The sequence below is a fragment of the Eriocheir sinensis genome, unplaced genomic scaffold, assembly GCF_024679095.1.
Source record: "Eriocheir sinensis breed Jianghai 21 unplaced genomic scaffold, ASM2467909v1 Scaffold15, whole genome shotgun sequence".
In the NCBI taxonomy this organism is placed as follows: Eukaryota; Metazoa; Arthropoda; class Malacostraca; order Decapoda; family Varunidae; genus Eriocheir; species Eriocheir sinensis.
Window position 1 is genome coordinate 181,932 of NW_026110850.1, and position 23,069 is coordinate 205,000.

Sequence of the window (23,069 nt, forward strand, 5' to 3'; positions counted from 1 at the left end):
AAAACACACACTGACATTGGGTCCCGATCTATCACAGTCAGAGGGCCAAAACTATGGAATAACCTCCCCACAAAGGCAAAGAATTGTCACAGTCTGCATACCTTTAAGGTCAATCTGAAGAAACACCTCTCGCAAGATAGCTCAGGAAACTAATCAGACTGAATACTCTTATTACATTTTATCATATAATGTTCTGCATGATGTCCTAGATATTAGTCCACACTTTATCTTTAGCACCAATTATATACTAGTTATATTTTAGGGATTATCTGTAAATTTTATCGCACTCTATATACCGTGTTCAATAGTTTTAAGCCAGTAAAGAATAACCATTGTATAAATGGAAATAAAGTTTCTGATTCTCTCTCTCTCTCTCTCTCTCTCTCTCTCTCTCTCTCTCTCTCTCTCTCTCTCTCTCTCTCTCTCTCTCTCTCTCTCTCTCTCTCTCTCTCTCTCTCTCTCTCTCTCTCTCTCTCTCTCCCCCCCATAAACTTACTCACCAATGCCCATAAACTTACTCACCTTGCCCCCAAAATCTTACTCACCAATGTCCATAACTTACTCACTTGTGCCCATAAACTTACTCACCTGAACCCATGAACTTACTCACCAATGCCCATAAACTTACTGGTGCCATAAACTTACTCACCTTTCCCCAAAAACTTACTCACCAATGCCCATAAACTTACTCACCTGAGCCCATGAAATTACTCACCTGCCCCCAAAACTTACTCACCAATGCCCAAAACTTACTTGTGCCCATAAACTTACTCACCAATCCCCATACACTTACTCACTACCAGGGCTGCACATTTGAATCTTACCAGGGCACACACTAAGAATGATTTGTCCTGGTATAGTGTGGCGAATTCTTATGGCTCCGTGGTGTAGTGGTTAGCATGCCTACCTATGAATCTGCCAGCCAGGGTTGGAATCCCCATCCCTGGACAGTCATTTAATTGTTGCCCACTTATGAATTTTCCCCAAAAACATTTGAGTAAGAATTAATTTTGTCATAGGTATGTAGGTGAGTAAGGTTAGGTTAGGTTCATCCTTCCTTTCAGGCGGGCTGGATGTACCTATTGTTAGACCTTGCTGTATAGATCTCTCTCTCTCTCTCTCTCTCTCTCTCTCTCTCTCTCTCTCTCTCTCTCTCTCTCTCTCTCTCTCTCTCTCTCTCTCTCTCTCTCTCTCTCTCTCTCTCTCTCTCTCTCTCTCTCTCTCTCTCTCTCTCTCTCTCTCTCTCTCTCTCTCTCTCTCTCTCTATAACATAACTTACTCATTTGTGCAAACAAACTTACTCACCTTGCCCCCAAAACTTACTCACCTATGTCCATAACTTACTCACTTGTGCCCATAAACTTACTCACCAATGCCCATAAACTTACTCACCTGAGCCCATGAACTTACTCACCTGCCCCCAAAACTTACTCACCAATGCCCATAAACTTACTCACCTTGCCCCCAAAACTTACTCACCAATGCCCATAAACTTACTCACCTGAGCCCATGAACTTACTCACCTGCCCCCAAAACTTACTCACCAATGCCCATAACTTACTTGTGCCCATAAACTTACTTACCAATGCCCATAAACTTATTCACCTGAGCCCATGAAATTACTCACCTGCCCCCAAAACTTACTCACCAATGCCCATAACTTACTTGTGCCCATAAACTTACTCACCAATCCCCATACACTTACTACCAGGGCTGCACATTTGAATCTTACCAGGGCACACACTAAGAATTATTTGTCCTGGTATAGTGTGGCTAGTTCTTATGGTTCCGTGGTGTAGTGGTTTGCATGCCTACCTATGAATCTGCCAGCCAGGGTTGGAATCCCCATCCCTGGACAGTCATTTAATTGTTGCCCACTTATGAATTTTCCCCAAAAACATTTGAGTAAGAATTAATTTTGTCATAGGTATGTAGGTGAGTAAGGTTAGGTTATGTTCATCCTTCCTTTCAGGCGGGCTGGATGTACCTATTGTTAGACCTTGCTGTATAGATCTCTCTCTCTCTCTCTCTCTCTCTCTCTCTCTCTCTCTCTCTCTCTCTCTCTCTCTCTCTCTCTCTCTCTCTCTCTCTCTCTCTCTCTCTCTCTCTCTCTCTCTCTCTCTCTCTCTCTCTCTCTCTCTCTCTCTCTCTCTCTCTCTCTCTCTCTCTCCCATAACTTACTCATTTGTGCAAACAAACTTACTCACCTTGCCCCCAAAACTTACTCACCTATATCCATAACTTACTCACTTGTGCCCATAAACTTACTCACCAATGCCCATAAACTTACTCACCTGAGCCCATGAACTTACTCACCTGCCCCCAAAACTTACTCACCAATGCCCATAAACTTACTCACCTTGCCCCCAAAACTTACTCACTTATGCCCATAAACTTACTCACCTGAGCCCATGAACTTACTCACCTGCCCCCAAAACTTACTCACCAATGCCCATAACTTACTTGTGCCCATAAACTTACTTACCAATGCCCATAAACTTATTCACCTGAGCCCATGAAATTACTCACCTGCCCCCAAAACTTACTCACCAATGCCCATAAACTTACTCACCAATCACCATACACTTACTCACTACCAGGGCTGCACATTTGTATCTTACCAGGGCACACACTAAAAATTATTTGTCCTGGTATAGTGTGGCTAATTCTTATGGCTCCATGGTGTAGTGGTTAGCATGCCTACCTTTGAATCTGCCAGCCAGGGTTGGAATCCCCATCCCTGGACAGTCATTTAATTGTTGCCCACTTATGAATTTTCCCCAAAAACATTTGAGCAAGAATTAATTTTGTCATAGGTATGTAGGTGAGTAAGGTTAGGTTATGTTCATCCTTCCTTTCAGGCGGGTTGGATGTACCTATTGTTAGACCTTGCTGTATAGATCTCTCTCTCTCTCTCTCTCTCTCTCTCTCTCTCTCTCTCTCTCTCTCTCTCTCTCTCTCTCTCTCTCTCTCTCTCTCTCTCTCTCTCTCTCTCTCTCTCTCTCTCTCTCTCTCTCTCTCTCTCTCTCTCCCATAACTTACTCATTTGTGCAAACAAACTTACTCACCTTGCCCCCAAAACTTACTCACCAATGCCCATAACTTACTTGTGCCCATAAACTTACTTACCAATGCCCATAAACTTACTTACCAATGCCCATAAACTTATTCACCTGAGCCCATGAAATTACTCACCTGCCCCAAAAACTTACTCACCAATGCCCATAACTTACTTGTGCCCATAAACTTACTCACCAATCCCCATACACTTACTCACTACCAGGGCTGCACATTTGAATCTTACCAGGGCACACACTAAGAATTATTTGTCCTGGTATAGTGTGGCTAATTCTTATGGCTCCATGGTGTAGTGGTTAGCATGCCTACCTTTGAATCTGCCAGCCAGGGTTGGAATCCCCATCCCTGGAGAGTCATTTAATTGTTGCCCACTTATGAATTTTCCACAAAAACATTTGAGCAAGAATTAATTTTGTCATAGGTATGTAGGTGAGTAAGGTTAGGTTATGTTCATCCTTCCTTTCAGGCGGGTTGGATGTACCTATTGTTAGACCTTGCTGTATAGATCTCTCTCTCTCTCTCTCTCTCTCTCTCTCTCTCTCTCTCTCTCTCTCTCTCTCTCTCTCTCTCTCTCTCTCTCTCTCTCTCTCTCTCTCTCTCTCTCTCTCTCTCTCTCTCTCTCTCTCTCTCTTACTCATTTGTGCAAACAAACTTACTCACCTTGCCCCCAAAACTTACTCACCAATGCCCATAACTTACTTGTGCCCATAAACTTACTTACCAATGCCCATAAACTTTTTCACCTGAGCCCATGAAATTACTCACCTGCCCCCAAAACTTACTCACCAATGCCCATAACTTACTTCTGCCCATAAACTTACTCACCAAACCCCATACACTTACTCACTACCAGGGCTGCACATTTGAATCTTACCAGGGCACACACTAAGAATTATTTGTCCTGGTATAGTGTGGCTAATTCTTATGGCTCCATGGTGTAGTGGTTAGCATGCCTACCTTTGAATCTGCCAACCAGGGTTGGAATCATCATCCCTGGACAGTCATTTAATTATTGCCCACTTATGAATTTTCCCCAAAAACATTTGAGCAAGAATTAATTTTGTCATAGGTATGTAGGTGAGTAAGGTTAGGTTATGTTCATCCTTCCTTTCAGGTGGGTTGGATGTACCTATTGTTAGACCTTGCTGTATAGATCTCTCTCTCTCTCTCTCTCTCTCTCTCTCTCTCTCTCTCTCTCTCTCTCTCTCTCTCTCTCTCTCTCTCTCTCTCTCTCTCTCTCTCTCTCTCTCTCTCTCTCTCTCTCTCTCTCTCTCTCTCTCTCTCTCTCTCTCTCTCTCTCTCTCTCTCATAACTTACTCATTTGTGCAAACAAACTTACTCACCTTGCCCCCAAAACTTACTCACCAATGCCCATAACTTACTTCTGCCCATAAACTTACTTACCAATGCCCATAAACTTATTCACCTGAGCCCATGAAATTACTCACCTGCCCCAAACTTACTCACCAATGCCCATAACTTACTTGTGCCCATAAACTTACTCACCAATCCCCATACACTTACTCACTACCAGGGCTGCACATTTGAATCTTACCAGGGCACACACTATTATTTGTCCTGGTATAGTGTGGCTAATTCTTATGGCTCCATGGTGTAGTGGTTAGCATGCCTACCTTTGAATCTGCCAGCCAGGGTTGGAATCATCATCCCTGGACAGTCATTTAATTGTTGCCCACTTATGAATTTTCCCCAAAAACATTTGAGCAAGAATTAATTTTGTCATAGGTATGTAGGTGAGTAAGGTTAGGTTATGTTCATCCTTCCTTTCAGGCGGGTTGGATGTACCTATTGTTAGACCTTGCTGTATAGATCTCTCTCTCTCTCTCTCTCTCTCTCTCTCTCTCTCTCTCTCTCTCTCTCTCTCTCTCTCTCTCTCTCTCTCTCTCTCTCTCTCTCTCTCTCTCTCTCTCTCTCTCTCTCTCTCTCTCTCTCTCTCTCTCTCTCTCTCTCTCTCTCTCTCTCTCTCTCTCTCTCTCTCTCTCTCTCTCTCTCTCTCTCTCTCTCTCTCTCTCTCTCTCTCTCTCATAACTTACTCATTTGTGCAAACAAACTTACTCACCTGCCCCCCAAAACTTACTCACCAATGCCCATAACTTACTTGTGCCCATAAACTTACTTACCAATGCCCATAAACTTATTCACCTGAGCCCATGAAATTACTCACCTGCCCCAAAACTTACTCACCAATGCCCATAACTTACTTGTGCCCATAAACTTACTCACCAATCCCCATACACTTACTCACTACCAGGGCTGCACATTTGAATCTTACCAGGCACACACTAAGATTATTTGTCCTGGTATAGTGTGGCTAGTTCTTATGGTTCTGTGGTGTAGTGGTTAGCATGCCTACCTATGAATCTGCCAGCCAGGTTGGAATCCCCATCCCTGGACAGTCATTTAATTGTTGCCCACTTATGAATTTTCCCCAAAAACATTTGAGTAAGAATTAATTTTGTCATAGGTATGTAGGTGAGTAAGGTTAGGTATTCATCCTTCCTTTCAGGCAGGCTGGATGTACCTATTGTTAGACCTTGCTGTATAGATATCTCTCTCTCTCTCTCTCTCTCTCTCTCTCTCTCTCTCTCTCTCTCTCTCTCTCTCTCTCTCTCTCTCTCTCTCTCTCTCTCACTCACTCTCTCTCTCTCTCTCTCTCTCTCTCTCTCTCTCTCTCTCTCTCTCTCTCTCTCTCTCTCTCTCTCTCTCTCTCTCTCTCTCCCATAACTTACTCATTTGTGCAAACAAACTTACTCACCTGCACCCAAAACTTCCTCACCTATGCCCATAACTTACTTGTGCCCATAAACTTACTTACCAATACCCATAAACTTATTCACCTGAGCCCATGAAATTACTCACCTGCCCCCAAAACTTACTCACCAATGCCCATAACTTACTTGTGCCCATAAACTTACTCACCAATCACCATACACTTACTCACTACCAGGGCTGCACATTTGAATCTTACCAGGGCACACACTAAGAATTATTTGTCCTGGTATAGTGTGGCTAATTCTTATGGCTCCATGGTGTAGTGGTTAGCATGCCTACCTTTGAATCTGCCAGCCAGGGTTGGAATCCCCATCCCTGGACAGTCATTTAATTGTTGCCCACTTATGAATTTTCCACAAAAACATTTGAGCAAGAATTAATTTTGTCATAGGTATGTAGGTGAGTAAGGTTAGGTTATGTTCATCCTTCCTTTCAGGCGGGTTGGATGTACCTATTGTTAGACCTTGCTGTATAGATCTCTCTCTCTCTCTCTCTCTCTCTCTCTCTCTCTCTCTCTCTCTCTCTCTCTCTCTCTCTCTCTCTCTCTCTCTCTCTCTCTCTCTCTCTCTCTCATAACTTACTCATTTGTGCAAACAAACTTACTCACCTTGCCCCCAAAACTTACTCACCAATGCCCATAACTTACTTGTGCCCATAAACTTACTTACCAATGCCCATAAACTTATTCACCTGAGCCCATGAAATTACTCACCTGCCCCCAAAACTTACTCACCAATGCCCATAACTTACTTGTGCCCATAAACTTACTCACCAATCCCCATACACTTTCTCACTACCAGGGCTGCACATTTGAATCTTACCAGGGCACACACTAAGAATTATTTGTCCTGGTATAGTGTGGCTAATTCTTATGGCTCCATGGTGTAGTGGTTAGCATGCCTACCTTTGAATCTGCCAGCCAGGGTTGGAATCCCCATCCCTGGACAGTCATTTAATTGTTGCCCACTTATAAATTTTCCCAAAACATTTGAGCAAGAATTAATTTTGTCATAGGTATGTAGGTGAGTAAGGTTAGGTTATGTTCATTCTTCCTTTCAGGCGGGTTGGATGTACCTATTGTTAGACCTTGCTGTATAGATCTCTCTCTCTCTCTCTCTCTCTCTCTCTCTCTCTCTCTCTCTCTCTCTCTCTCTCTCTCTCTCTCTCTCTCTCTCTCTCTCTCTCTCTCTCTCTCTCTCTCTCTCCCATAACTTACTCATTTGTGCAAACAAACTTACTCACCTTGCCCCCAAAACTTACTCACCAATGCCCATAACTTACTTGTGCCCATAAACTTACTTACCAATGCCCATAAACTTATTCACCTGAGCCTATGAAATTACTCACCTGCCCCCAAAACTTACTCACCAATGCCCATAACTTACTTGTGCCCATAAACTTACTCACCAATCCCCATACACTTACTCACTACCAAGGCTGCACATTTGAATCTTACCAGGGCACACACTATGAATTATTTGTCCTGGTATAGTGTGGCTAGTTCTTATGGTTCCGTGGTGTAGTGGTTAGCATGCCTACCTATGAATCTGCCAGCCAGGGTTGGAATCCCCATCCCTGGACAGTCATTTAATTGTTGCCCACTTATGAATTTTCCCCAAAAACATTTGAGTAAGAATTAATTTTGTCATAGGTATGTACGTGAGTAAGGTTAGGTTATGTTCATCCTTCCTTTCAGGCGGGCTGGATGTACCTATTGTTAGACCTTGCTGTATAGATCTCTCTCTCTCTCTCTCTCTCTCTCTCTCTCTCTCTCTCTCTCTCTCTCTCTCTCTCTCTCTCTCTCTCTCTCTCTCTCTCTCTCTCTCTCTCTCTCTCTCTCTCTCTCTCTCTCTCTCTCTCTCTCTCTCTCTCTCTCTCTCTCTCTCTCTCTCTCTCTCTCTCTCTCTCTCTCTCTCTCTCTCTCCCATAACTTACTCACTTGTGCCCATAAACTTACTCACCAATACCCATAAACTTACTCACCTGAGCCCATGAACTTACTCACCTGCCCCCAAAACTTACTCACCAATGCCCATAAACTTACTCACCAATGCCCATAAACTTACTCACCAATGCCCATAAACTTACTCACCTGAGCCCATGAACTTACTCACCTGCCCCCAAAACTTACTCACCAATGCCCATAACTTACTTGTGCCCATAAACTTACTTACCAATGCCCATAAACTTATTCACCTGAGCCCATGTTATTACTCACCTGCCCCCAAAACTTACTCACCAATGCCCATAACTTACTTGTGCCCATAAACTTACTCACCAATCCCCATACACTTACTCACTACCAGGGCTGCACATTTGAATCTTACCAGGGCACACACTAAGAATTATTTGTCCTGGTATAGTGTGGCGAATTCTTATGGCTCCATGGTGTAGTGGTTAGCATGCCTCCCTATGAATCTGCCAGCCAGGGTTGGAATCCCCATCCCTGGACAGTCATTTAATTCTTGCCCACTTATGAATTTTCCCCAAAAACATTTGAGCAAGAATTAATTTTGCCATAGGTATGTAGGTGAGTAAGGCTGGGTTATTCATCCTTCCTTTCAGGCGGGTTGGATGTACCTATTGTTAGAGCTTGCTGTATAGATCTCTCTCTCTCTCTCTCTCTCTCTCTCTCTCTCTCTCTCTCTCTCTCTCTCTCTCTCTCTCTCTCTCTCTCTCTCTCTCTCTCTCTCTCTCTCTCTCTCTCTCTCTCTCTCTCTCTCTCTCTCTCTCTCTCTCTCTCTCTCTCTCTCTCTCTCTCTCTCTCTCTCTCTCTCTCTCTCTCTCTCTCTCTCTCTCATAACTTACTCATTTGTGCAAACAAACTTACTCACCTTGCCCCCAAACCTTAATCACCAATGCCCATAACTTACTTGTGCCCATAAACTTACTTACCAATGCCCATAAACTTATTCACCTGAGCCCATGAAATTACTCACCTGCCCCCAAAACTTACTCACCAATGCCCATAACTTACTTGTGCCCATAAACTTACTCACCAATCCCCATACACTTACTCACTACCAGGGCTGCACATTTGAATCTTACAAGGGCACACACTAAGAATTATTTGTCCTGGTATAGTGTGGCTAGTTCTTATGGTTCCGTGGTGTAGTGGTTAGCATGCCTACCTATGAATCTGCCAGCCAGGGTTGGAATCCCCATCCCTGGACAGTCATTTAATTGTTGCCCACTTATGAATTTTCCCCAAAAACATTTGAGTAAGAATTAATTTTCTCATAGGTATGTAGGTGAGTAAGGTTAGGTTATGTTCATCCTTCCTTTCAGGCAGGCTGGATGTACCTATTGTTAGACCTTGCTGTATAGATCTCTCTCTCTCTCTCTCTCTCTCTCTCTCTCTCTCTCTCTCTCTCTCTCTCTCTCTCTCTCTCTCTCTCTCTCTCTCTCTCTCTCTCTCTCTCTCTCTCTCTCTCTCTCTCTCTCTCTCTTACTCATTTGTGCAAACAAACTTACTCACCTGCCCCAAAACTTACTCACCTATATCCATAACTTACTCACTTGTGCCCATAAACTTACTCACCAATGCCCATAAACTTACTCACCTGAGCCCATGAACTTAATCACCTGCCCCCAAAACTTACTCACCAATGCCCATAAACTTACTCACCTTGCCCCAAAAACTTACTCACTTATGCCCATAAACTTACTCACCTGAGCCCATGAACTTACTCACCTGCCCCCAAAACTTACTCACCAATGCCCATAACTTACTTGTGCCCATAAACTTACTTACCAATGCCCATACAATTATTAACCTGAGCCATGAAGCCCCAAAACTTACTCACCAATTGTGCCCATAAACTTACTCACCAATCACCATACACTTACTCACTACCAGGGCTGCACACTTGAATCTTACCAGGGCACACACTAAGAATTATTTGTCCTGGTATAGTGTGGCGAATTCTTATGGCTCCATGGTGTAGTGGTTAGCATGCCTACCTTTGAATCTGCCAGCCAGGGTTGGAATCCCCATCCCTGGACAGTCATTTAATTGTTGCCCACTTATGAATTTTCCCCAAAAACATTTGAGCAAGAATTAATTTTGTCATAGGTATGTAGGTGAGTAAGGTTAGGTTATTTTCATCCTTCCTTTCAGGCGGGTTGGATGTACCTATTGTTAGACCTTGCTGTACAGATCTCTCTCTCTCTCTCTCTCTCTCTCTCTCTCTCTCTCTCTTACTCATTTGTGCAAACAAACTTACTCACCTTGCCCCCAAAACTTACTCACCAATGCCCATAACTTACTTGTGCCCATAAACTTACTTACCAATGCCCATAAACTTATTCACCTGAGCCCATGAAATTACTCACCTGCCCCCAAAACTTACTCACCAATGCCCATAACTTAATTGTGCCCATAAACTTACTCACCAATCACCATACACTTACTCACTACCAGGGCTGCACATTTGAATCTTACCAGGGCACACACTAAGAATTATTTGTCCTGGTATAGTGTGGCTAATTCTTATGGCTCCATGGTGTAGTGGTTAGCATGCCTACCTTTGAATCTGCCAGCCAGGGTTGGAATCCCCATCCCTGGACAGTCATTTAATTGTTGCCCACTTATGAATTTTCCCCAAAAACATTTGAGCAAGAATTGATTTTGTCATAGGTATGTAGGTGAGTAAGGTTAGGTTATGTTCATCCTTCCTTTCAGGCGGGTTGGATGTACCTATTGTTAGACCTTGCTGTATAGATCTCTCTCTCTCTCTCTCTCTCTCTCTCTCTCTCTCTCTCTCTCTCTCTCTCTCTCTCTCTCTCTCTCTCTCTCTCTCTCTCTCTCTCTCTCTCTCTCTCTCTCTCTCTCTCTCTCTCTCTCTCTCTCTCTCTCTCTCTCTCTCTCTCTCCCATAACTTACTCATTTGTGCAAACAAACTTACTCACCTTGCCCCCAAAACTTACTCACCAATGCCCATAACTTACTTGTTCCCATAAACTTACTTACCAATGCCCATAAACTTATTCACCTGAGCCCATGAAATTACTCACCTGCCCCCAAAACTTACTCACCAATGCCCATAACTTACTTGTGCCCATAAACTTACTCACCAATCCCCATACACTTTCTCACTACCAGGGCTGCACATTTGAATCTTACCAGGGCACACACTAAGAATTATTTGTCCTGGTATAGTGTGGCTAATTCTTATGGCTCCATGGTGTAGTGGTTAGCATGCCTACCTTTGAATCTGCCAGCCAGGGTTGGAATCCCCATCCCTGGACAGTCATTTAATTGTTGCCCACTTATAAATTTTCCCCAAAAACATTTGAGCAAGAATTAATTTTGTCATAGGTATGTAGGTGAGTAAGGTTAGGTTATGTTCATTCTTCCTTTCAGGCGGGTTGGATGTACCTATTGTTAGACCTTGCTGTATAGATCTCTCTCTCTCTCTCTCTCTCTCTCTCTCTCTCTCTCTCTCTCTCTCTCTCTCTCTCTCTCTCTCTCTCTCTCTCTCTCTCTCTCTCTCTCTCTCTCTCTCTCTCTCTCTCTCTCTCTCTCTCTCTCTCTCTCTCTCTCTCTCTCTCTCTCCCATAACTTACTCATTTGTGCAAACAAACTTACTCACCTTGCCCCCAAAACTTACTCACCAATGCCCATAACTTACTTGTGCCCATAAACTTACTTACCAATGCCCATAAACTTATTCACCTGAGCCCATGAAATTACTCACCTGCCCCCAAAACTTACTCACCAATGCCCATAACTTACTTGTGCCCATAAACTTACTCACCAATCCCCATACACTTACTCACTACCAGGGCTGCACATTTGAATCTTACCAGGGCACACACTAAGAATTATTTGTCCTGGTATAGTGTGGCTAGTTCTTATGGTTCCGTGGTGTAGTGGTTAGCATGCCTACCTATGAATCTGCCAGCCAGGGTTGGAATCCCCATCCCTGGACAGTCATTTAATTGTTGCCCACTTAAGAATTTTCCCCAAAAACATTTGAGTAAGAATTAATTTTGTCATAGGTATGTAGGTGCGTAAGGTTAGGTTATGTTCATCCTTCCTTTCAGGCGGGCTGGATGTACCTATTGTTAGACCTTGCTGTATAGATCTCTCTCTCTCTCTCTCTCTCTCTCTCTCTCTCTCTCTCTCTCTCTCTCTCTCTCTCTCTCTCTCTCTCTCTCTCTCTCTCTCTCTCTCTCTCTCTCTCTCTCTCTCTCTCTCTCCCATAACTTACTCATTTGTGCAAACAAACTTACTCACCTTGCCCCCAAAACTTACTCACCTATATCCATAACTTACTCACTTGTGCCCATAAACTTACTCACCAATGCCCATAAACTTACTCACCTGAGCCCATGAACTTACTCACCTGCCCCCAAAACTTACTCACCAATGCCCATAAACTTACTCACCAATGCCCATAAACTTACTCACCTTGCCCCCAAAACTTACTCACTTATGCCCATAAACTTACTCACCTGAGCCCATGAACTTACTCACCTGCCCCCAAAACTTACTCACCAATGCCCATAACTTACTTGTGCCCATAAACTTACTTACCAATGCCCATAAACTTATTCACCTGAGCCCATGAAATTACTCACCTGCCCCCAAAACTTACTCACCAATGCCCATAACTTACTTGTGCCCATAAACTTACTCACCAATCACCATACACATGATACACTTACTCACTACCAGGGCTGCACATTTGAATCTTACCAGGGCACACACTAAGAATTATTTGTCCTGGTATAGTGTGGCTAATTCATATGGCTCCATGGTGCAGTGGTTAGCATGCCTACCTTTGAATCTGCCAGCCAGGGTTGGAATCCCCATCCCTGGACAGTCATTTAATTGTTGCCCACTTATGAATTTTCCCCAAAAACATTTGAGCAAGAATTAATTTTGTCATAGGTATGTAGGTGAGTAAGGCTAGGTTATGTTCATCCTTCCTTTCAGGCGGGTTGGATGTACCTATTGTTAGACCTTGCTGTATAGATCTCTCTCTCTCTCTCTCTCTCTCTCTCTCTCTCTCTCTCTCTCTCTCTCTCTCTCTCTCTCTCTCTCTCTCTCTCTCTCTCTCTCTCTCTCTCTCTCTCTCTCTCTCTCTCATAACTTACTCATTTGTGCAAACAAACTTACTCACCTTGCCCCCAAAACTTACTCACCAATGCCCATAACTTACTTGTGCCCATAAACTTACTTACCAATGCCCATAAACTTATTCACCTGAGCCCATGAAATTACTCACCTGCCCCCAAAACTTACTCACCAATGCCCATAACTTACTTGTGCCCATAAACTTACTCACCAATCCCCATACACTTACTCACTACCAGGGCTGCACATTTGAATCTTACCAGGGCACACACTAAGAATTATTTGTCCTGGTATAGTGTGGCTAATTCTTATGGCTCCATGGTGTAGTGGTTAGCATGCCTACCTTTGAATCTGCCAGCCAGGGTTGGAATCATCATCCCTGGACAGTCATTTAATTGTTGCCCACTTATGAATGTTCCCCAAAAACATTTGAGCAAGAATTAATTTTGTCATAGGTATGTAGGTGAGTAAGGTTAGGTTATGTTAATCCTTCCTTTCAGGCGGGTTGGATGTACCTATTGTTAGACCTTGCTGTATAGATCTCTCTCTCTCTCTCTCTCTCTCTCTCTCTCTCTCTCTCTCTCTCTCTCTCTCTCTCTCTCTCTCTCTCTCTCTCTCTCTCTCTCTCTCTCTCTCTCTCTCTCTCTCTCTCTCTCTCTCTCTCTCTCTCTCTCTCATAACTTACTCATTTGTGCAAACAAACTTACTCACCTTGCCCCCAAAACTTACTCACCAATGCCCATAACTTACTTGTGCCCATAAACTTACTTACCAATGCCCATAAACTTATTCACCTGAGCCCATGAAATTACTCACCTGCCCCCAAAACTTACTCACCAATGCCCATAACTTACTTGTGCCCATAAACTTACTCACCAATCCCCATACACTTACTCACTACCAGGGCTGCACATTTGAATCTTACCAGGGCACACACTAAGAATTATTTGTCCTGGTATAGTTTGGCTAGTTCTTATGGTTCCGTGGTGTAGTGGTTAGCATGCCTACCTATGAATCTGCCAGCCAGGGTTGGAATCCCCATCCCTGGACAGTCATTTAATTGTTGCCCACTTATGAATTTTCCCCAAAAACATTTGAGTAAGAATTAATTTTGTCATAGGTATGTAGGTGAGTAAGGTTAGGTTATGTTCATCCTTCCTTTCAGGCGGGCTGGATGTACCTATTGTTAGACCTTGCTGTATAGATCTCTCTCTCTCTCTCTCTCTCTCTCTCTCTCTCTCTCTCTCTCTCTCTCTCTCTCTCTCTCTCTCTCTCTCTCTCTCTCTCTCTCTCTCTCTCTCTCTCTCTCTCTCTCTCTCTCTCTCTCTCTCTCTCTCTCTCTCTCTCTCTCTCTCTCTCTCTCTGCTCATTTGTGCAAACAAACTTACTCACCTTGCCCCCAAAACTTACTCACCTATATCCATAACTTACTCACTTGTGCCCATAAACTTACTCACCAATGCCTATAAACTTACTCACCTGAGCTCATGAACTTACTCACCTGCCCCCAAAACTTACTCACCAATGCCCATAAACTTACTCACCTTGCCCCCAAAACTTACTCACCAATGCCCATAAACTTACTCACCTGAGCCCATGAACTTACTCACCTGCCCCCAAAACTTACTCACCAATGCCCATAACTTACTTGTGCCCATAAACTTACTTACCAATGCCCATAAACTTATTCACCTGAGCCCATGAAATTACTCACCTGCCCCCAAAACTTACTCACCAATGCCCATAACTTACTTGTGCCCATAAACTTACTCACCAATCCCCATACACTTACTCACTACCAGGGCTGCACATTTGAATCTTACCAGGGCACACACTAAGAATTATTTGTCCTGGTATAGTGTGGCGAATTCCTAGGGCTCCATGGTGTAGTGGTTAGCATGCCTACCTATGAATCTGCCAGCCAGGGTTGGAATCCCCATCCCTGGACAGTCATTTAATTGTTGCCCACTTATGAATTTTCCCCAAAAACATTTGAACAAGAATTAATTTTGTCATAGGTATGTAGGTGAGTAAGGTTAGGTTATGTTCATCCTTCCTTTCAGGCGGGTTGGATGTACCTATTGTTATACCTTGCTGTATAGATCTCTCTCTCTCTCTCTCTCTCTCTCTCTCTCTCTCTCTCTCTCTCTCTCTCTCTCTCTCTCTCTCTGTTACGTACTTATTGAAGACATTGTACATTGGTCTAAAGCATTCTCTCTCTCCCTTACTGCTTGTCTCCGCTCCTAAACACACAAACACACACACACACACACACACACACACTCAAACACACACACACACACACACACACACTCAAACACACACACACACACACTCAAACACACACACACACACACACACACACACACACACGTATCCTCCTCTTCCTTCTCCTCCTCCTCCCCGTCATCGTCCCCTCTAAAGTTTCCTCCTCCACCTCCTCCTGCCCCTCCCCCTGCGCCATGTTTAAATGTTTAAAAGGCCTCGTCGCGTCATTTCTAGCCACCATGTCCCCAGGTTTAAAGCCCCGGATACCCAGCGACCTTGAAAGTGTCATAGAAAACGAAGCAAGGGAAGCCAAGCTGGAGGGGAAGACAAGAGTATGGAACGCCTTGTGATGGGACGGTTAATGTTCTCTGTTACTACTACTACTAGTATATAACAAGTATAGGAAGAGTGACCTGAAAGTTGCGTTACCTTCCAGCCACCGGCACCCAAGACCACGCCCGAGCCCAAGCCCCGACCGCCAGCCCGCCCAGCCCCCAAGGCTCCCTCCATGGCCTCCTGCAGGGCTTGAGGTGGTCAGGCTCCCCACACTGCTGCCCCTCGCAGTGCCAGGGCAGTGCCACACCTGTAAGCTGCGGCGCCATGCCCGGTCTGAGGGCGCCGCTGGACTGTGAGTGTTGACCTCGTGTTTGACCTTATTTTGAAGCTACTAAGTGACCATCGCAGGAATTATTACACGTTTCATTAGTCTTCATTAATGACTGAGTGCCTCAAGTGTCTGTTTTGGCTCTGGGTGCCGCACATAACCTATTCCCAAAGCTTAAAAAGGAGGTCAATCAGACTTTCACGAGTGTTTTCCAGGTTCAAGGTGCAGAGGAAGGGTCAAACTGCATCCAGGCTCACTAATATACCCATGCTAGGAAATCACATCAACACAAACCAAATTACTACAGAATCACACCCAACACACCGAATTGCACCAGAATCACACCCAACACATTGAATTCCTCCAGAATCACACCCAACACACTCAATTGCTCCAGAATCACACCCAACACACTCAGTTGCCCCAGAATCACACACAACTCAGTGAATTGCCCCAGAATCACACACAACACACACTGAATTACTCCAGAATCACACCCAACACATTGAATTCCTCCAGAATCACACCCAACACACACTGACTTGCTCCAGAATCACACCCAACACTCACTGAATTGCCCCAGAATCACACACAACACACACTGACTTGCTCCAGAATCACACCCAACACTCACTGAATTGCCCCAGAATCACACCCAACACACACTGACTTGCTCCAGAATCACACCCAACACACACTCAAACACACATGATTGACAGTTAGCTTTGTGGACTGATTCTGGATAATGCGGCGGGCAGCTGTCAGTTGCATGAAACGCATATTTGTGTTGGCTGTTCGGGGGACCGGGGAGCCGAGTGTGCAGGGGAGGGAAGTGAAGGAAGTGTAATTGTTAGTGTTGGTGTGTTGTGACAAGTGAGTGTGTATTGCTTTTCTGAATGAGTCTATTGTACCACAGTCTGTAGAGGGAGGCTGTTCCAGTGGTGTATGGTGCGTGGAAAGTATGAGTGCTTGTATGCATCAGTGTTAGTGTGATGTGCTTGGTGTTTATGGACGTGTGTGTTACTCAGTACGTTGGCTGTTTGCGCTGTGTAGGGTAGGTACGTGTGTGGGTCAGTGTGAGTGTTTGTGATCTCGTACATAAGTCTGTGTGCTTGGGAAGAGGTTTCTTTGGCCGATGACCTAACCTAACCTATTATCTATATCTATTATCTATTCACTCATTCATGATAGGTAAGGTTAGGTTACTACTACTATCCCTATGACACCACAGTTTATATTTATACATTTATCTATATGCATTTCCTTATATAGTAATACATAAATTATATATATGTTTATTTATACATTGTTTTACCCCCAGGTTACTGCCGCTAACACATGCTGGACTACTACTACTACAACTACTACTATCAGTGAGCTTCTCCTACCATATCCACCCATGCCATAACACCACCACCACCACTGCAGTAGAGATGGATTTTGAAAGCCCTCATGTGGAGAAGGAGTTTCCGGGCCTGTACGCCTCCGAGTCCTCCAGACGCAGCAACAGCGATTGTGAGTCTCTCTCTCTCTCTCTCTCTCTCTCTCTCTCTCTCTCTCTCTCTCTCTCTCTCTCTCTCTCTCTCTCTCTCTCTCTCTCTCTCTCTCTCTCTCTCTCTCTCTCTCTCTCTCTCTCTCTCTCAAAATAATTGCATCCTTTATGTATCTATGTCTAATTATTATTATTATTATTATTATTATTATTATTATTGTTATTATTATTATTGTTATTATTAACCCCTCCCCGGTGGCAGGACAGATGTATGTACTGTCCAAAAAAAAATCGTCTATGTATAGACGCTGTCGATTTTCATCCTTACGTGTATATATAGATTCCCCGCAAGTGGGCATTCCAGATTGACGTCTATATAGAGACTCTGCCGCAAAACTGAACAAACGTTTGAATCTACATATAGATGTTATTTAAGTTAGATTGGTTATATGTATATTGATATATTTATATGAAGGTTTAGAGTGTAATCACTGACAGTACATAAGTCAGGATCATCAAAATCATTCAAAAAATCAACAGCTATATCCTCAGCTGCCAAAGAAGTCATTTCTTCCGGCTTAAGAGGTCTCTTTCTCCTTGACATGATAGACTATAATAATAAAAGAAACTAGAAAAAAAATGCAAAAAATTCCCAGTGTTAGCTGATGTGCAACGCTGGAGACAGAAGTGGTGGACGTGTGCGGCGTATTAAAGCTACTGGGGGTAATGAAGTGTCTGCATCTGATTGAATTCTTATGTGAACTGCTGTTATGATTTCCCTTTTTTGAGTATTTTCTTGTTTGTGGACGGAACTGGTCTACGTGTTGCCCTGGGTGAAATGAAACTATCGTCTGCAACTGTACATACTCAGCATAACTTTTATGTACAAGATATCAACATTTAGTCCAGTATGAGGTGAACAAGGGATAGACAGAGGTGGGTAGCCATGTACAGTCAGTGACAAAAATCTTGACCCTGAATTTTTTCATGACCTTGATTTGCAGAACATTATATCAGTTCTGTGTTTCTATAGTAGGGAGCTCATAATATTTCCTTTCTCCAAAGTTTTAGCCACAATTAAACACTTGTTTCTGTAATTACAGGAAACAAATTAGATGGGCAACTATAATTTATAAAAAAATTATTACAAAAATAAAGTGATGTTAAAAAAGTTGTAGTTAAGGCTAGTGAGACTGACTAGGTATAATATTTCCATAGTCCGGAAAGTGCGCAGTATCCATCCAGCCTGGCTTCGTGCTTTCTTTACCACTTTGTGGATATGTTGGGTAAAGTTTCCGTCTGAGCTCAGAGTGATCCCCGGGTCTCTTATATGCTCCTTGATTATTATATGGAAATCATCCAGTGCTAAATATTTGTGTGCATTGCTGTTGGTCCCCCTGAGCTATAGTGTATGCACTCAAATTTGCTATTATTGAAAGACATATTGTTGTGCTCTGCCCATGAATAGAGTGCTGCTAAATCAGTTTGCAATTTTTTGGCATCGGCTGTTGAAGAGACTTCCTTTAGTACCCTGGTGTCATCAGCAAAGGAAGCTACAGTCGAATGTAAGATGTGCTGATTCATGTCGGAGATGTGGATCAGGAATAGCAGGGGTCCAAGGACTGATCCCTGTGGTACCCCGCTGACAACTTCCGATGACTGAGAAACTGCACCATCAGCCGCTACACATTGAGTCCTGCCAGTGAGAAATGAGTGCAGCCACATCCCGAGTTTTCCCGTAATGGCCGTTTGTCTGGCCTTGTGTAACAAAATGCCATGGTCTACCATGTTGAAAGCTTTCGCAAAATCAAGGTAGACCACATCGACATCTGCATTATGTTCAAGCTTACCTATGATTGAGTCATAGTGGGCCAAAAGTTGTGAGAGGCACGAGCGCCCAGTACGAAAGCCATGTTGGTCCGGGTTCATTCTGTTATTGCTTTCTAGATATGCAGACATGTTTTTAACCATAATTCTCTCTAGAACTTTAATAATATGGGAGGTTAAGGCAACTGGTCGATAGTTTTTTGCCTCTGCTCTTGACCCTCCCTTGTATATTGGTGTAATGAATGCACTTTTTAGCTTTTCTGGTATTATGCCAGAATCTAGAGAGTTTCTATAAAAATTTAACAGAGGAACACTCAGCTCTTCAGCACATTTTTTAAGAAGTACTGCAGGGAATTGATCGGGGCCAGCTGCCGAATTAGTGGCCACCCCTTTAATTGCTTGCTGTGTGTCGTCGTTGTTTAAGCTTATGTCCGTCAGGTGTGATATTTGATCAGTTCCTTGGTTGAAAAAGTCCATAGGTAGGTTGACAATTTTGTCTTCCATGGGTTTGCTGAAGACGCTTTTGTACTGAATCAGTAGTGCTTCAACGACATCCTGGGCTTTGTTTATGGGTTGGCCGTGTACGTCAGTCAGTGGGCCAACACTCGCTCTCACAGCCGATTTGTTAGCAGCATATTTGTAAAAGTATTTGGGGTTGGTTTTGATGCATGACGCGGCTTGTATTTCTTTCCGGTCATTCTCTGATTCAACTGATCTTTTAAGTTTTTCTTCTGTAATGGCAATTTTGTTTTCGAGTTGGGTCAGCATTTTGGTGTAGTTGGTATTACCGAGTTTCTTCCTTAGTTTTGTTCTTTTTCTCATTAGTACTTTTCGGTCTCTTGGTATGTTACCATTGAAAGGAGAGGTCTTTTTAGACGGCCTCCTCAGTGGTACATGCCTCTTTGATATTTTCAAGCATGTGTTAATGACTGTATCATATTGGGCCTCAGGGTCACAGTCCCTCATGAGTAGATCCCAGTTTAGCTCACCCAGGTCTTTCTTTATACTGTCCCAGCAGACTGACTCGCTTAGGAAGTTGAGTTGGTTAAAATTAAAATTAGGAGCCTGCTCCACTTCACTGGACAGTCTAAGATGTGTATTTCTAGGTAGGTTGGTAGTCACGGTGATGATGTTATGGTCAGAGAGATTAGTTTTATTCACCCTAATATTATGTATAATATCATCATTATTTATCATAACGATGTCTAGTATGTTCTTACCTCTTGTAGGAGTGTCGATGATTTGATTGAGGCGGTATTCCTCGGCAAAGTGCATGACAGCTTTTGCCTGGGTCCTCATGTCTTCCGCTCCTCCATACACACACTCCAAATTCCAGTCTATTAGCGGAAAGTTTAAGTCTCCAGTAAGTATAATGGTGGGCATGGGCAGTGGTAGCGAGCCAATGATATCCCTTATCTTTGTTAGTTGCGTCATAAATTTCTCTGTTGGGCATGCTGGTGGTCTGTATATGTTTATATATACCCAGTCAATGTCTTGAATGCATAGTACCAGTGATTCTGTGTACATATTTGATTCCTGGAAAAGTACTTTTGTTCTAGCTGCAAAATGGCTATCTATCAACGTAAGTGATGACCCCGCCTTTTTTCCGTTGAATTGGTCGGTCCGTCCTGTATGGTACAAAGTGTGGTATTTTTATTTCTGCTTTTCTAATCTCCTCTGTTAAGTGTGTTTCTGTGAGAGAGATTATAAAGGCATTTTCAGTTTGTGCCATTTCTGTGAGCAGACCATTAATTTCACATCAACCGGTTTATTTATTTATCTCTTATCTAATCCCCCCCCCCCCCCCCCCCAGAGGAAGTGCCAGTGTTTGGAGTGCCACTGTGCCTGGCCGTCCAGCGCTGCCCGGCACACGATGGCATCCAGCTGCCCACCATTGTCAGGGAGTGCATTGACCAGATAGAGGTGAGTGTTATTATTGTTGTTATTATTATTATTATTATTATTATTATTATTATTGTTATTATTGTTATTATTATTATTATTACTGCATTATTACATTATCTGGGCATGAGAACACACACACACACACACACACACACACACACACAGCGCTCATGTGTGAAGATTATTAGAGAACTGATTCCTGGCAGCAAGAACACATCAAAGACTACAATGAAGTGACAGCGTGTCATTTTGATACTTTTTTTGCTCAAGTGGGTAAATGTACATTTGAAAAATCTCAACAGAACTTAAGTGATGCAGGCTTAATACTACAACCATTACACACAAGTTTAAGACATGGCATTAATTCACATAGTAGTAATTCACATGTTTCGGCCTGAACCCACAAGCTGGGAAACAATAACTTCAGCTATCAGACACATGAATAATAGTGGCTCTTACGGATCAGACGGTATCCCTTTTAAATTTTTAAAAGACGCCCTTCAATGCACACATTACTTGCATCATAAACACCTCAATTGTAAGTGGAGTTTTCCCCACACCGTGGAAGCACTCCATTGTAATACCTATTTTTAAGTCTGGCAATGAAAACGAACCTATAAGTAAGTACCGTCCCATCCTACCCATTCTTTCTAAAGTAACTGAAAAAAGAGTTGCATCTCAGCTTACTAAGTGAATGAGAAGGATAGTCTCCAAAATACGCATTTCCCCCTCGATTTGCAAGGTTTGCAGTGAGAACTGACGGATGATGGCCGGAGCCAGAGCCGAGGCTGACTCTAGACGGGAGATGGCAGAGTGAACATGACGGAGGTCCCGAACTGTGGCGTTGAGGACTTCCTGATGGAGGTTAAGCTGACGTCTCTCTTCCGCCAATAGAGTGTAGAGATGGGAGATTTTCCCGTGTATGACGTCTATCTGGGCCTGACTGGCCGTACCAGAAAGGAGGTTGCAAGCGAGCCAATGAAATCAACGGCTCCTCGCCGCTGGCGAGTCCGAAACGGGCTCTCATCCCTACCACTCCTAGCCGACAGGAAGTTGTTGAGATCCTTGAACAATTTTGCAAATTCAGTGTGGAAGGAGTCTAGAGTCCGCCTCAGCAGCCCAACAGTAGGGACTGATTGATTCATATGGTCAATTGACCATTGTGTGTGTGTGTATTTACCTAATTGTATTTACCTAGTTGTGACATACGGGAAAAGATCTACGCTCATGCTGTCCGGTCTCCATATCCTCTCTTATCCAACTTTTCCTTAATATCCTGAATGTTTCTTGCACAAACCACCTCCTCCTCCAGTCCGTTCCACAGCTTCTGTTTGGGAAGCTAAACTTTTTCACATCTCACCTACACGTGGTCGCCCTAAACTTCTTTCCATGTCCTCTCGTTTCTCTCTCGCCCCACACACACACACAGGTCCTCTCTGTCCACCCCGCTCGCCACCCTGTACACCGCTATCACCGCTCCTCTCTCTTCTCCTCTATCTATATGTGTGTGTGTGTGTGTGTGTGTGTGTGTGTGTGTGTGTGTGAGAGAGAGAGAGAGAGAGATGGGGGGGGGATTTGACACCTCATTGACAAGAAGAGAGAGAGAGAGAGAGAGCAGCCTATTTCTCTCTCTCTCTCTCTCTCTCTCTCTCTCTCTCTCTCTCTCTCTCTCACACACACACACACACACACACACACAGACACATGGATGGGAGGGATTGACATAGAGGGGAGAGGGAGGTGGGCATGAACAAGCTGTAACTTATATTCTCTCTCTCTCTCTCTCTCTCTCTCTCTCTCTCTCTCTCTCTCTCTCTCTCTCTCTCTCTCTCTCTCTCTCTCTCTCTCTCACACACACACACACACACACACACACACACACACACACACACACATGGATGGGAGGGATTGACATAGAGGGGAGAGGGAGGTGGGCATGAACAAGCTGTAACTTATATTTTCTCTCTCTCTCTCTCTCTCTCTCTCTCTCTCTCTTATAATATACTGATCTTTTTTTT

General features: G+C 43.6%; 1 protein-coding gene and 2 long non-coding RNA genes across 27 annotated transcripts in view; 2 read left to right on the top strand and 1 right to left on the bottom strand.

The window, feature by feature from the left end:
* Positions 1-14,840, bottom strand: part of LOC126990220 (uncharacterized) — a 43,266-nt gene extending 28,426 nt beyond the window's left edge. Inside the window, exons 1-4 of the long non-coding RNA XR_007744123.1 lie at positions 14,457-14,840; positions 12,113-12,221; positions 5,937-6,478; positions 1,306-1,605 (exon numbers count right to left, since the gene is read on the bottom strand). This is a non-coding gene — a long non-coding RNA (uncharacterized LOC126990220). The remainder of the gene's footprint in view (positions 1-1,305; positions 1,606-5,936; positions 6,479-12,112; positions 12,222-14,456) is intronic.
* LOC126990219 (ralA-binding protein 1-like) overlaps positions 1-23,069 on the top strand; it is a 195,232-nt gene that overhangs the window by 142,062 nt on the left and 30,101 nt on the right. For 3 of the 25 annotated variants that reach the window (XM_050848783.1, XM_050848782.1, XM_050848778.1), the window contains exons 9-10: positions 15,660-15,851; positions 17,149-17,342. The exons of 15 other annotated variants lie outside the window; for them this stretch is intronic. In XM_050848783.1, coding sequence (XP_050704740.1) covers positions 15,660-15,752 — 93 coding nt within the window. In that variant the 3' untranslated portion in view covers positions 15,753-15,851; positions 17,149-17,342. Of the gene's footprint in view, positions 1-15,472; positions 15,556-15,659; positions 15,852-17,148; positions 17,343-20,375; positions 20,510-20,959; positions 21,070-23,069 lie in introns of those variants that run through there. 7 more of the 25 variants (XM_050848780.1, XM_050848779.1, XM_050848785.1 and 4 more) reach the window with 5 other exon arrangements.
* On the top strand, positions 490-2,097 carry LOC126990222 (uncharacterized). The gene is made up of 2 exons (XR_007744126.1): positions 490-1,023; positions 1,928-2,097. It is a non-coding gene; the product is annotated as an uncharacterized LOC126990222 (long non-coding RNA).